Here is a 15,486-nt window from a genome sequence, read left to right as displayed (position 1 = left end):
GGAGATTGTTGTGATTTTCAACCAAGGAAAGAAACCTCAGAGGCCATCTAGTCTATCACTCCTTCATTTTACGGATGAGAAAAATGAGATCCAGAGAGATAAAAGACTTGCCCAGGGCGACAAATCAGTGGCAGGCCTGGGATTTCAATGTAAATCCCCCAACTTCAATTCCAACCCCTTCCATTGTAACTTGCTACTTCTTTTCTCTGGTTCCTTGGGTTTAGAAAAGACCCAATATTTCTGAATTTGGAAAGTTTTAATGCATGCAGTGCGATTATTCCCATCTGAGCTGTGTTTTCTCTTTGGAGTGAATAATTATTAATGCGTCGTCTATTTTTTAACTCCTCAGCTGTTGTTTGTTCAAAATTCTAATTTGCTGGGCCATGAAGTTTGTCTTGAAGTAGCTAGGTCCATTTCTAGCAACTTCTGAATTCACAGGATGAAACAAAGAGACCGTGTTGCCCTCTTGTTTTGTCTTAACTATAAATGTTATATCTAGACATCAGGATTGAGGGTTAGAATAACTAGGAGAAAGCACACATAAGACCATTTGAGCCCAGTGGATGTGTCAGTCCAAATACTTGCCTCGCTAATATAATGTGTTTACATTTCGTTGTGTCAAACGTAATTCAGAGGCCACAAGCAGCCGTCAGAATTTTGGTTGGCTTCCATTATCTCATATTGGCAGGCTCCACTAAGAGAATAGAAGAGGAAGCTCTGCTTGGTGTGTCGTATATACATGCTTCCAGTTTCCCTGAACTCCTCATAGAGCAGAACCCATCTCTTATGTGAATCTCTCTCCTGGGACTATGACTAAGCCTCTGCTATTGCAGAACACCAAGAGAGTCAATGAGTTGTACATGATTTATGCTTTCATCACCAACCAGAGCATGCAATTTCTGTTGGAGACCTGGCTCCTGACATCATGGCGTCATGGAAGTGAAATCCCTTTCTCCCCAGCAACGTTATCCAAGAAACACAATTCCCTTCCTCTATCAAAAGGCTTTGCTGTTGTCAGAAATCAGAACTTCCTCTCATATTCCCATCAACTTGCTTATTCATCCTTTTGAAAGGTCTGTTTGTTCAAGAAATGAAGTCAGCTTCAAAACTCTTTGATGCAATCCCAAAGAGAATATCAGTGATTGGAATAGGAAAAAGTTCCTTGAGACAGTTGGCAATTCATAGACGTACATGCTTAGATTTTTCTTCTAAACAAGCCTGGGATATTTTGGTGCAATGCCAAGAACCAGTGCTCTGGAGTTAGAGGTCTCAAGTTCAAGTCTCCCTTTTCGCATTACCTGTATAACTTTGGGCAAGCCACCTCTCTGTGCCTTACTTCCCTCATGTCTCAACTGTAGAGTTTACACCACATGGCCTCTGAGATCCTTTTCAGCTCTGATTCTGGGATCCCATCTCACAAAGTCTCCCTTCACTTTTAGTTAGGTGACCTTCTATTTATGTAGACCTCTCAGGAAAGGTGATGAACTGGAATGGGGAACTATTGCCTGTAGTACTTTATACTTAAGGAATTCCAGGCTCCTTACATCCTGGTAGAGTAGAGCCTCATTGATGTTTGAGTTGCTGTACTTGGAACAAAAAAATACCATCATCTGTGTGCCATCTTGCTGGTGATGGTCCTCTCTAATTAGTTTGTCTGATCTGTTGACAACCGTCCCAGGGTTTTGTCAGTGGAAAACACATATTTTGTGGCAATTTGACAAGATCCATGAAAGCCTGTGTTTGCTGTCCTAGCCTCATAGCCCCTAAGCCATTTCCATACTGTCGTGAGGCATTAGAATAGAACATTGGTGGAGATAACCTATGATAGACCATCATATTCTCCATTCGAGGTGTGATCCTATTTACCAAACACCTGTTCCATCCTCAGTTGTCCTAGGATTACATTTTGACTGAGAAATCGCCAATACAAAACAAGAGAAAAGCTCCTCTTCCCCCCTCCACACATTTGCTGTTGGGATGACCTTCACCCACATCCATTATTTTTCTTTCAGTGCACCAAGCCATGTGGAGGAGGAACACGGACTAGACTGGTGGCTTGCCAGCGCCCAGATGGGGAAAGATTCATGGATCTGAGTTGTGAAATTCTGGATAAGCCCCCAGATCGCGAGCAGTGCAATACTCATGCTTGCCCTCAAGATGCAAGGTGGAATTCTGGCCCTTGGAGCTCGGTACGGACCTAAATCTTAATGTTTGTTCGTTGGTGTCTAGGTGCTCCATAATCCATCTAATTAGACATGCCCTGTGCTGGGGTGTTTGGGGAAAAACCACTGGGACAGATGCTGTTGTGTGTCTGGCATAACCTCCCTGATGATAGACTGGTTTTGGTGGAAGGGATGGTAATTCTGCCAGGTCATTGGACCTATTTAGGATCCACAACAGAGAGAACTTAACATGTGGGTCCCTTTCCCTCAACTTGGCTCAAAAGGGCAAATATATACATTTTGTGGCTAAACATGGCTAAAACCAAAGAAGAACATAATTCACAATTTCACATTTTTAGACTATACCCAGTAACAACTATGGGATGTACATTTCAGCATCCCTCCGGGATCAGTGATGTTATCATAACAAGCCCATCCTCTCTCCTCCTCCAGTGTAGACTATGGCCCCATTTCTACTTGATTAGACAGTTCCATGAATTGCTCTAACTCTCCACTCCACATCTCATCAGCCAACCCTTTGATGATGAATCCCTTATGATATATTAGGGACAAAACAATCCCTTTGATTTTGGCAGACTGAAGACTTGGGCTCAAAGTCCTTAATTTCTTAAGCTAAATACGGGCATTTTTGGTTTGAATATATTTTGTACAAGTGGAACTTTTTGTGTTTTTTTCTCTCTTGTGATTGAATAGGGTAATAATCTGCTTATTGAAGCTAAAGCAGATTTGGATTCAACTATCTGATAATAGTCTGTGTTCCTTCCTTTTTTGGGTTGAGTGACTGTAGAGTGACAGACTCAGTGATTACCGAGACTGTTGCCTCTAAAGCAAGCAAAGTGAATATAACAGTAGAATCAAAGATTTGGTGACAGTCTAGATAACCCAAATGTTTGTGCCTATGTTGACAGTAAAACCAGTGTTACCACTTTTCCCCTTCTAACCAATCTTAATGTTTATTGAGACTCTATTTACAAAGCAGACACAGTGAACCCATTGAACGAACTGGAGATTTGATGGCTGTTGAGAATCTCCAAATATTTTCACCCCTGTTGACAGTCAGACCAGTTTCACTTTCCCTCTTCTCTCCAACCACAGTCTTCTTGATCATTAAGACTACCGATGAAGCAGACAGATTTCATGATAGTCGAGATGCCTCAAATATTCCCAACCTCACTGTGACAGCAGTCTTAATGCATACTGAGACTGTACCTGTAAAGCAAAGTGAACATGGTGGTACAGCTGGTGATTTGGTGGTCGTAGAGATGTCCTCGAAGGTTTTCATCTCCATTAAGACAGTAAAATGAGCCTGACCATTTTGCCCCTCTAATCTAGGCTTCTGTTCCTACTGACAAATGTGCCAGTGTAAACGCTATGTATAGACCACTGGGACAACTCTTTGGAAACAGAATCAAGGACTTTGTAAATGTAGTATTTCAGATGAATAAGCTGTACATTGGGAGGGCTGCTGGGGAGGGAGCGACACCTGCGATCTGGGATGGTTACTCAGTAAATGCAGTAGATTTTCACATGAAGACAGTATTTGCACTAAACCCAAATTTAGCACTGTGTTAAATCATTGTCAGTTAGCAGTTTTATTTTACTTTGTTTTTTAATTCAGTATGGTTACGGGGAATATTCTCTACCATTATGAAATAAGTCACTTAGTAGGTCTGTTTATGGACATTACTGGTACTTCATATCATTTCTGAGGATATAATGATTTGGGTCTCTGAGATGAAGTTATAGCACTGGCTATGTAAATATAATATTCAGAGTAAGTCTGAGCCTAGAAGAATTTAAAAGATAACCTCCCTTACCATTAGCTAGATCGCAAGCATAGAATTCTTTTCACATGCCTAAGAACTAGATCTGAAATGCTCCTGATTCTCTGAAATCTACAGATCAATAGTTCTTCTTCCCTCGCTTTATTTGGCTTTTGACAATGGGACAGAGAGAGATATTTTGTGGAAGATCATGATGTGTTCCATGATTCTGAATTAGCAATGTGAGGGTCAGTCATCCCTAGGTCCCTTAGTAGAGAACCATGCATTCCTGAGGTTATTTTTAGCATGCATTTGTGGCCTCTTAGCCTAATGAGTTCCATAAACTTAACTAACTCCTAATTTTTTAAATCTTCCCTTTCAAGCTTGAAGATGGAGGATGAGTAGCCCTAAATTCTCTTTTCCCATGATTCAAAGAATAGACCTATATTTAGCCTAGCTATCTACCCTTCTGTTCCATAAATACATCTTTATACTTATTCTACATAGGGGAAAAAACTATTTGGGAAAAAGGATGAGGGAAGGAGGAGGAAAAATGTCAGAATCATTGTGTATTAGAGGAGGAATGGTCCTCTGAGGGATTTTTTTATCTTTGTTCTCTTTGCCCATCATCATGGAGCTAGTTAATATTTTGTACAAACACTTGGAAAATGTCACTTCAACAAAGCCCAAACTTAAGTTACTCCTCAGCTTTCCACAACTGACTCCAAAGGTAAGGACCTAGGGACCATGGACTTAATGATTTTTATTAAGTAGAAGGGAATATGCCCCAAATATTGCCAGCTCCTACTCCCAGCCCCTTTGGGTGTTTCTCTCATTTTTGGTGCTCCCAAATAGAAAGATTTTTACCATTTTTTAATCAAAGCTTTTAGTTTCCTAAATGATGCCGTTACCCATGATTTAAAAATAGAAGGGGAATGTTCAGATGAGACACTTCCATTGACCAGAGCAGGTCCCCATTTTCTTTGCCATTTATAGTCCAAGAATTGCCTCAAATGTTGAGTATTTAGGTGACTTGTCTAGGGTCATACAACCTGGATATGTTGGAGGACTTGAATCCAGGAACTTCTGCCTTTGAGGCCAGCTTTCTATTTACTCCTCAATTCTGCTTCTTATGTTGGGGTTAGGGAATTTGGCTTCATTCCAGATGTAGTCTCTGACGTTGGAGGCCAGCCCACTCTATACTAAGCCTGGGTTTCTCTTGATGCCCTCTAGAAACAGCTGGATTACTTTGTTTTGGCTCACATCCATTCATATTCAAATAAAGCCATAAGCATAGAAGTTTAGGGTTCAAGATAGAAACATGTATTGTCTTAATCAGTTTTCAAATTTAGAATTTGATGATATTGAATTAAATTTTTTTGCACCTGCTCAGTATTCTCTGAAACTGTCATTGAGGGAGAAATATGGTGCTTTGTGCCTTCATTCACAGAAATATATGGGCACCCCCATTCATTCTCAAATGTGCACAGCTCACATCAGTGTTAGAGATGCTTTGGACACAAATGCCTTTCTGTGATTTCTAGTTAAAGTGAACATTGACGTTGGGCATTTCACAAGTTGCTTACCATGTCAGTAACAAGTGAGACGGGTTTTTCATCATGTTGAAAAGCTTACAATTGAAAATACTTTCATAGCTCCACGGGCCCTGAGTGGGATGTCCTAACAGATTTTTGCTTTGCCAAATTTCCATCGCAGGGTTTTAGACTTCATGTTCATTTCTGTGGATGCTATGTAATATTTCTTCCCAACTCTAAATTGAATCTTACCTCAGTCAATTCTACCAATAGCCATAAACCTGCTGAAGGCATTCAATTTGGTGCTTCAATAGTCAGAATTGTCAATCATGCCAATATTCTACTCAAGGCGGTAACATGTCGCTTTGGAATAGGACGTTTTCAGAAAGTGACCAAATCTTACTGTTAGTTTCTAAGAGATGTGCTTTTCTCCCCCAAATCACGCTCACAAAATGGAATCAGTCCAAAAAATAAATCACTCCTCCAGGCTTCCTTGTGTGCAGAAGTTTACAGGGACAGATGGATATGGGAATAGCCTCATTCAGCATTGGTACTTCATGAAACTCTTCCAAAACTATCCAACAGGCTTGTCAAATAAGAAGTTTGATTTCCCAGCCTAGGTTTTGGGGTCAAAAGTAAGGGGCCAAGTGGCCATGTTCCAGGCATCGTTTGAATCTCTCTAGATTGAGGCACCCCAGTTTAAAGCCTTGAAGAAAAGACTCCAGGGATATATAAAGAAATTCATCTGTAAACATGGAGCTTCTGATGTTTAAATTCTAGAGAGAATACAATGGAATCTCTAGAGGCAGAGGACCTTGGTTCAAATCTAAAAGTGACCATATCTCTGAAATGCATTATTTAGTCTTTTTATATCCCCTGCCCCTGCCCCAAAAAGCCTGTACCCTTAATCCCTAGGTAGTAGAGGTATAATGAGTATACATAATGAATCCCAGAGGAAGTCATCAGAAGAGTTTTAGAGAGTAAAAGCACGGTCAAAGGATGTAGAACTATCCAGAGAATTCTAGAATGCCAAGATAATGGATCGTGTTTATAATTAAGATGGAAAAAAAATTCTGTGGGCAATGACTTCAGGACTCATAATAGGTCTAAAACCATTCCTTAGGCTTTCTCTGAATAGACTTTATTGTACCAGTAGAAATTGCTTAGCTCATTTGTTCATGACAAACCTATAAACTCTTTTGTAACAGAGATCTGGTTTAGGTGCCTTTGAAATTATACTTGTCAACTTGGATAATGAGAATTGATGAGCTCTTAAGGACCAAAGAACTGGGCTTGGGTTGCTGCCTAGCTGACTTATGGATTTGTGCCTACCTCATTTTCATGTTAAAGTGTGCAACTACTGTATGTAGTATGAGGGAAAAGTTTGACTGGTGTTTTCAATCACCTCACTGCTTCCAGCTATTAAAAAAAAGATTGTAAATATGACTATCATTTTTGAACACCTTTTAAAAAAACAGACAAACCTTATATTGCCTGGCTATCTTGAGCAATATAGATTTCTTTGTATTTATGTGTAATAAAAACATATTTATTTTTCCAATATTGTTATTTAATTTCATATACAATGTTTTTGGCAGCCTTCAAAGACAAGTAGAATGTAATCAAAAAATGCATGTAAATATTTCCTTGGCATTAATAAAAATATATATTTACATTTTGTAAATCCCCCCCCCACTTAAGAAATCAGAGTAACCAAATGGCAATTTTCATGTAATATGATAGTTTCAATTGTATATGTTGAAATGATATTTTTCTAAAATATTTCTGACTTGGAAATGGTACTCAGTGATATAAACAAAGACTTTTGGGGGCCAAATACTTTGTTGATTTGTCTTTTCTAATATTTATTATACTGATTAAAAATTGGGTTTCAACGATAAACTATGCACGAATTTCTTATTGTGCTTATGTTGATAGCTTTAAGCCATAGCCACTGGGCAACACAAGATTGGGAAGAATGACTCTGAAGCATAGCTAGATTGATTATGCTTAGGTTATCTGGAAATGGACTCTCTTCTGAACTTTTAAAACTTTGAATGTAGAAAGTATTTAGGATGAATGAAATCCAGTATTTACCTTATATCAACATTATCTGATTAATTTTAATGTTGCCTCTATGATAACAGAATTGTGATTTTCTACATTCATATCATTAAATTAGCACCCCTTTTAACGAACAGAATTTATTGATGTTTCTCGGGTAGAAAATTACTCCTTTTTAAGTTTAGAAAATGGGAAACCCTGTCTCTTTTTCTTTTTTTCTTTATAGAATTTAACATTAGAAAATCTTTCTAGGTTACCAGGTAATTCATATTGTTATTACCTAATGTTTAGAAAATTTTATTTAATTTAGACTTTTTAAAGACATTTTATTTAGACATTTACATATAATACCCATAAGGCAGCATTGTTTTGTGTTTTTGTTTGCTTTTTGAGTCTAAGGAATACAAGGATGGGAGAGAGAACTGAAACAGAAATTTCACAAACACTGTCTTCGTGATAGGTCTCCTTCCTTTTATCAGAAAAGACGTAGTCATTGTTCATAACTAAGGTGAGGGAATAGAATCATAGAAGGAGCCCGCTTATCGCCATCAGAAATAGTTAACCAAAAGTGATCATTGGAATTGCTCTTTAGGAAATTAGTAATATGGTCTAGACTCCCTGATGGCAACCACTGTGCTTTCTTCATTTTTCCATTCCTAGTACAGTCCCCTCCGTGTACTAGATGTTCAGTAAATGTTTGTAGAATTGAGTTGCTATCAAGTTCTAGTTACCAAATCGGCTAGCTTTACCTCCTCAATATATGGCCCCAGTTTCATTGGATTGGGCAGAATTGGGCAGAATTAGCAGTTGAGTATTTTTTGAGGATCCACAGCAATGCTGACATTTCGAGGCAGCCTCGCTGGCATCCCCCCTTGCCTGCATTTTTCTATTTTTGTGTTTTGAAGTAGGCTGAAGGAGAGAAGTTGGTTGTTTGACTCTGAGGGGGAGGGTGTTTGCTTGCTGATTCACGTCACTGGGATAGCCTTTGTGGAGGCAATGGGAACGGAGAAGAATTTTGGAATGTAGAGTAGGAGGGACAGTTTATTCCAAGCTGAGCTGGTAAGAAGGAAAACATTAGAGTTGAGTAGGGGCAGCCATGAAAAGATTACTTGATTGGGACTGATAAGGGAAGGAAGAATCAAAGTTTTATGTTAATATCATGCCACCTCCCCATCCCCACTTCATCCCCTTTTAAAGGTAAAACTACTGAGATTAGAGAAAAATAATTAAAAGAGAAATAGCATTTGGCTTTTATATTCTTATAGTTCAACCTGCACTTCTTCCCCCCCCCCACACACACACCAAAATGCCCCCCAACACATTGTGAATTGCCATTAGCACATATTTGTCTTTGTACCCCCTACCCCTAACATAACATCTGTCACAAGGAAGGAGTTTAATAAATGTTTTATTGCTTGATGCATGGATAGATAGAAGCTTATGGCCTAATAGAATACAATAAAGAGAGAGGTAATATGGGGAAACAATGATAAGAATATTGGATTTGGAGTCAGAGTTTCTGGTTTGAATCCTAACTCAACTCTTTACTATTTGTGTGATCTTGGTCAAGTCACTTGATTTCCATGGATCCCATTTTCCATCTTTTATAAAATAATGTGGTCAGACTGTCCCTTCCCTCTCTCTAAGTTCAGTGATCCGATGACAATGCCAGACATAGATATGATTTAATCCTACTAGCACTCCATAGGAAGCTATTCTTAGATTGATACCCTTTTTGAAAGGGGATTTGCCCATAATTTTTCTCTATAAAATGGCACTCCTGAATAGCTGAGAGCACATGAACTTTACCAAACCTGGAAGACCAATAGAATGGGCTTCTTCTCTGGCATATAGTAAAGAAAAAAAAAAAAACATCAGTCAAAGGATTGAAGAGAGGCAAAAAAGCAAGGTCAAATAAATGGGTACTTTATTCATCTTCATTGTCAACAGTGGGACCTTTGATCCTGAAATGAATGTCCTCTCTGGCATCCAGAGCCTGCCTCGATCTGGATATTTTACTCATGCCAATAAAAGAGTTAGAATGAGAATAAATTGTCTTTTCTTTGTGATGGCGGCGGGGAGGAAGGGAGCATGGGACCAGCACAGAGGGCAGGGAAAGCTACAGGGATGTGTTATTGGTGACATTTTCTAAATCTATAGGCCAAGAGATGGGAAAGTGGAGAGAATGACTAGAGAGGGATGCTTGTGACATAGGAAGCCGCATCTATTCAAGCCTCCTTCCAAAGTAGGAAGAGGGAGAGGGGGACATCCATAGCTTCGAAAGGCAATGAACCAGCTGAGCAGAACACTTTTCCACTTAGAAAAATATTTGAATAAAAAACAATAGGCTTTTTGGGTCTCCCAAGTGGCTAAGCCAAGGCTTAATGATTAGCTTTGCCTTTGCTACCTTCTGTCCTGGTCAGGGAGGTTGGCGGAGAGAGGCGAGCTGTTGTTTGTAGAAAGCTGAAGGGCATTCCTCCGTGTTTGCACAGGAGAGACCATATGTGAAAAGAGAGTAGCAGAAAGAGTCCATCTGGGCCAAACTTGAGTGCGGGAAGGTCAAAGCAGCTATTACAGAACTACTTTCCTCTTCCATCAGCTTTCTCTGGCTAACCATCTCTAGTGAAGCCGTGCTTGTTTGAGCTCCCCGATGGGCCAGGATTGGTAGGCTGTGTTTGAGAGATGTCTTGTCATCAAAGAGACTACGTCTCCCCTTTTTTTAAGGACTGGAGAGGCCTGGAGAAAGATGCTTCTAGTGGACTTTCCTCCTTTTAGCCGTGGAAAATAAAATAGATGGGTAAGGGGATTGTTTCTGATGTGTCATCGCTAGGTAGAGATCTAGCCAGTAACTAGATGTAGAGGTCCATTGTGTATATTTAGTTTTAAGCAAAGATGCTAAAAAAATACTTGGTGATTGAATTTGTCTCAGTACCATTAAAAAAAAACAACCCTTATCTTCCATCTTAGAATCAATACTGTGTGTTTGTTCCAAGGCAGAAGAGTGGTAAGGGCTAAGGCAATGGGGGTGAAGTGACTTGCCCAGGGTCACACAGCTGGGAAGTGTCTGAGGCCAGATTTGAACCTCTCATCTCTAGGCCTGGCTCTCAATCCACTGAGCTACCTAGCAGCCCCCTCAATACCATTTTTAAAAGGAAATTCTCACATCTGCTGTATGTTTTCTTTGAGGGTTTGGGGAACAGAGACAAGACCAGAATCTCATTTAGAGATTGTCCTGGTCTCCTGCTTATGAATTATAGTTTATGAAAAACACCAGAATATATACATATCTAAAACTGCAAGTAGGACTGTTTGTATCCTAGGGCAAATTTGGTTAAGAATAGCTTGGGTTGGGAGGCACGTGGGGGGTAAGTGGTTCAAACTCAGTTGCAGTTGTTCTGTGAGAAAGGGCTCGCTATGCCTGGAGAAGTCAGGAAATAAGGTGGGATCAGAAGAGGAAGGGGTATTACAGAGAGGTAACCTGACATAGCTGCCCAAGCTCAGTGGCTCCAGAGGTTGGTGTGGGCTAGCAGGAATGCCAGGCTTTTGAGAAGGGCTCATTTTCCATATTTCAGCAACCTGGAACAAAGCCCAGTTTGCCCACGTTCGGTATAACACCGTTCAGAGGCAATCCAAACCTGTGCCCATCCGTGAGACATAAGGGATTAGTATTTGTCCAAAAGCATCTGGGCTTCCCAATATGTATCACCACTGAACCCTGAAATGGAATTTGCAGTCAAATCCTTGAGATTACCAAAGATTTTCATCTTAAAGTGACCCTATTGATCATCTAATTCAAGCCTTGGTCATCCAGTCCAATCTCTTCATTTTACAGTTGGGGTAACAGGTATGAAGTGGCAAAAACAGGAATTAAACTCAGACCCTGGGACTCTCCGTCAGACCCTCTCTGAGTGCAGTGCGATAGATCCAAAACTGATTTGTAAGACTAGTAGATGATTTCGTTAGTGAGAGAACTTGAGCCCTGACAACCACCCATTCAAATGAAACCTTACCTGGTGGCCCTTACTGGTTCGTCTCCCTCAGTGTTCTGGCCTGTGTTGATACACAAAGTAAAGCCAGAAAATTGTCCAGCTAAATTGGGACCAAAGTACCCCAACCCTAAACTATATGAGTCATTGTATGGATTAAAGGTTTGCATCCTAAATCACTAAGGTTCTATCCCATGCTTCCATGATTATGTGATTCCATGATTTGTGACGTGGATCATTTCTAAAATACATCATTTCAATTTTGTTTATGTATATATAACACCTCCCCCTATTTTCTATAACTATTCGAGAAATGGGTACATTCTCTATTTATTCATTAGTATGATGTGAATATCACATGACGTGAGTAAAACTATCTCAAGATGAGTATTTTTGTTTGGTTCCTTTTCTATAGGACCTAGAGTAGGAAGGGGCTTTAGAAATCATTGTCAACCCTTCCTTTCAGTTGAAGAAAGTGAGACCCAGAGTAGTGAAGTGATTTACCCAAGGTCCCACAAGTTGCAGAGTCAAGATTTGAATCCAAGTTCAATTTTGAAGGCTTCCACCACCTCATGACAAAGGTGGATGGTAGTCATGAAAAGTATTCTCTTTAAAATTAATGGGAAAAGAGCCCAGCTTTGGGGACAAAAATGCACTATTGGACAAAAACTGCTTGGAAAATTGGAAAACAGTGTGGGAGAGATTCTGTATAGATCAACATCTCACACCCTACACCAAACTCAGAGTAGGTGAATGACTTGAATATAAAGAAGGAAACTGTAAGTAAATTAGGTGAACACAGAATAGTATACATGTCAGATCTATGAGAAAGGAAAGATTTTGAGAGCAAGCAAGAGTTAGAAAATATTATAAAATGTAAAATAAATAATTTGGATTACATTAAATTAAAAAGGTTTTGTACAAGCAAAAATTAAATAAATAAATAAAATAAAAATTAATGGAGAGAGGGCGCAGCTTGGTAGTTCGGTGGATCGAGAGACAGGAGGTTCTGAGTTCAAATCTAGCTTCAGAATCTTCTTAGCTATATGACCCTGTGCAAATCACTTAATCTCCATTGCCTAGCCCTTGCTGCTCTTTTGCCTTTGGAAGGTGAGGGATTAAAATTTTAAAATAAAAATATAGAGAGCCACTAGGATTCTCAGTGGATAGAGAGCCAGGCCTGGAAGTGGGAGGTCCTGAGTTTAAGTCTGGCCTCAGACACTTCCTAGCTGTATGACTCTGTCAAGTTTCTTAATCCCTGTTGCCAGCCCTTGCCTCTCTTCTGCCTACATCCAACATACAGTATTGATTCTAAGACAGAAGGTCAGGGTTTAAAAAAATTAATTTGGATGACAAGCAAACAATGAATGGGATCTTTTGAAACTTTAGGAGAAAACTTTGGGTTCACTGTGCATTAAATAGTTCACAAATGAGTAACCAATCCAAGACAACTTCCTGGCTCTCTCTAATGACTTCGGGTAATCCAAGAGGAGGAGGAAGAGAACAATGGCACTCAAGGTTGGGAGTCATCTAGTGTACTAGTGAGGAATCAGGAACCAAAGTTTAGCAGGTAACTGAGAGGGAGGGAACAGATTCTTTTTCTCATCCAAACTAGGTAGACAGCAGAGAATGTCAGAGGCAAACAGAAGGAAAGGATTCTAGCTTTCTAGAGTGTAGACTTAGAAGGACTAATTCTGGGGCCAGGCTGGGTAGGGAGCCAAGGTAAGCAATGAGAGGAAGGTGAAGTACTGTGAGAATGGGAGTGGTAAAGGAACCAAAGGTCCCAAAGGGGGCAAAGAGCAGATGGGAGAGGTGGAAAGGTGGAAGAGGAAGGACATTATTGTAGGCAACTGAGGGGTCAATCTCACTGGAGGCAAAACATTACTGACTGATGGTGTGGTTCTTGGCATGGCTCTGTTTGTGGGTGGCAAGTTGAGATGAAGGTCACTGTACTTGAATGAAGAGTCATTGGGAGGCCAAGGTCTTCAAAGTTCTTCTTTGGAATAGCAGCCAATCTCCTGACATATTATTCCTCTCTTCATAAGACTTTTCCTTTATTTCATTACGACTTCACCCTAAATCTCCCCATTGAAAAATGGTTTAAAAGAGTCTAGGGCCATATTGGCAAACCTATGGCTTGCATGTCAGAGAAGCCTGCTCCCTTCCCCCTTTCCACACTCCTCTGAGGATATTTCTCAAATCACCTGCCCCTCTGCCCAGGAACCCATTGGGAGCACTTCCTCCCTCCCCTCTCTGGGATAAGGGCAAGGGGGCGGGGGAGGCTCATATGCATCATGAGGGTCACAATTTGGTCTCTAAAAGGTTCTCCATCCGTAGTCTAGGGGATGAATGGCCAAAGTCAAAATGGAGAATTACCCTAGGAATTAGGGATTAGAGCTGTGATTTCATTGATATGAGGAACTGACAGATGAGGACTGTCTCTCTTCCAGTCTAGGTCAGCCACCTCCTCTGTTGCTAATTGTAGACAGTTGCTCAGAGATCTGAAAGGTTGTCCCTTGCTAGAATCCCACGCTAGTGTGTGACCAAGACAGGACTTGACCTCAGGTCTTTCCATCTTCCTCCCTATTCCTACACTGTTCTGCATCTCATCATTTGACTAGAAAAAGCTTGAATCTTGACAAAAACCTAGAGCTGGATGAGACTATCCCAATCTGGTCTACTCATTATTTCATTTGAAGAAAGTGGAGAATGTCAGAGGCAAACAGAATCTAAGATTTCTAGCTTACTAGGGAGTGTTGACTTAGAATGACTGATTACAAAGGCCAGGCTGGGTAGAGAGATATGGGAAGCTAGGTAAGGGTAAGGGATTCAACCAAGGTCAGAGAGCCTATAGCATTGGGATTTAAGCTCCATGTCCTAAGATTTTGACTCCAGTGCCCTTTTCTATCCAACCATGCCAAACGTAGACTCTTTGTGATGGTTAGGAAAAGGATGGTTTTCCATGAAGTCTTCCCTTTGTTCTAAACCTTTTTCTAGTGTTCCCTGAGTTATTGCAGTCCCTTCTCACATTCCCCTATAACTCTCAACTCTGTAAGCCTTTCCTGCAGCCTTGTCCATAGAAGAAAGGTCTCTCTTTGAGTCATTGTTCCTCATCCTTAGCCTAGAGAAAGAACAAAGAAAAGGTAAAGGCCAAGAATTCCATATTGAAGCTTACAGGGTTTTAATCAAAAGACCTGCTATGTCTCTAATTACTTAGCTAATTGAGGGAGTCCCTAATTTCCCCCATTCTAAGTCCCCTCATACCCTAGAGGCCATATGGAACCCAGCTGTGCTCTCTCTCTCTCTCTCTCTCTCTCTCTCTCTCTCTCTCTCTCTCTCTCTCTCTCTCTCTCTCTCTCCTCTCTCTCTCTCTCTCTCTCTCTCTCTCTCTCTCTCTCTCTCTCTCTCTCTCTCTCTCTCTCTCCCCCCTCCTCTCTCTCTCTCTCTCTCTCTCTCTCTCTCTCTCTCTCTCTCCTCTCTCTCTCTCTCTCTCTCTCTTTCTCTCTCTCTCTCTCTCTCTCTCTCTCTCTCTCTCTCTCTCTCTCTCTCTCTCTCTCTCTCTCTCTCTCTCTCTGTTTGTCTGTCTCTCTCCCCCCTGTCTTTTTATGTCTGTCTGTCTTTCTGTCTCTCCCTCTTCCCCCTCCATATATATGCATGTATTACATGGCTCTGAAAATTTGTTATATTTTAGGAGACTCTTTTTAATCTCTAATTTGCATAGTGACATTCTAATAAAACAAAGCCAGTCCTCCAGGCACAGCTCATAAGCAACTGAAGCCCTCACTATTTTTTCCCATCGGCTTTTTCCCTCCCAACACTCTTCCCTCCATACATATATTCTCCCTCCTCTACATCCCCCTCTCTTAACCCAAGTCAAAAATAAAATGCCTTGGGGAACGATGAGCTTTTCACTGCCTTTTTTCCCCCCAGGGACAACCAAGCCCTCACTCAGAGT

At 40.6% G+C, this 15,486-nt stretch overlaps 1 protein-coding gene and 1 long non-coding RNA gene across 7 annotated transcripts in view; one reads left to right on the top strand and one right to left on the bottom strand.

Moving 5' to 3' along the window:
- ADAMTS9 (ADAM metallopeptidase with thrombospondin type 1 motif 9) overlaps nt 1-15,486 on the top strand; it is a 208,757-nt gene that overhangs the window by 120,869 nt on the left and 72,402 nt on the right. Inside the window, 1 exon segment of the mRNA XM_056804375.1 lies at nt 2,013-2,189. Coding sequence (XP_056660353.1) covers nt 2,013-2,189 — 177 coding nt within the window.
- Nucleotides 9,456-15,486, bottom strand: part of LOC103099415 (uncharacterized) — a 36,319-nt gene continuing 30,288 nt past the window's right edge. For all 6 annotated transcript variants that reach the window (XR_001623765.2, XR_008913355.1, XR_008913358.1 and 3 more), the window contains one exon: nt 9,456-14,652. This is a non-coding gene — a long non-coding RNA (uncharacterized LOC103099415). The remainder of the gene's footprint in view (nt 14,653-15,486) is intronic.

The sequence above is a fragment of the Monodelphis domestica genome, chromosome 7 (genome assembly GCF_027887165.1).
Source record: "Monodelphis domestica isolate mMonDom1 chromosome 7, mMonDom1.pri, whole genome shotgun sequence".
Classification (NCBI taxonomy): domain Eukaryota; kingdom Metazoa; phylum Chordata; class Mammalia; order Didelphimorphia; family Didelphidae; genus Monodelphis; species Monodelphis domestica.
This window is presented reverse-complemented; position numbering and strand designations above follow the sequence as displayed.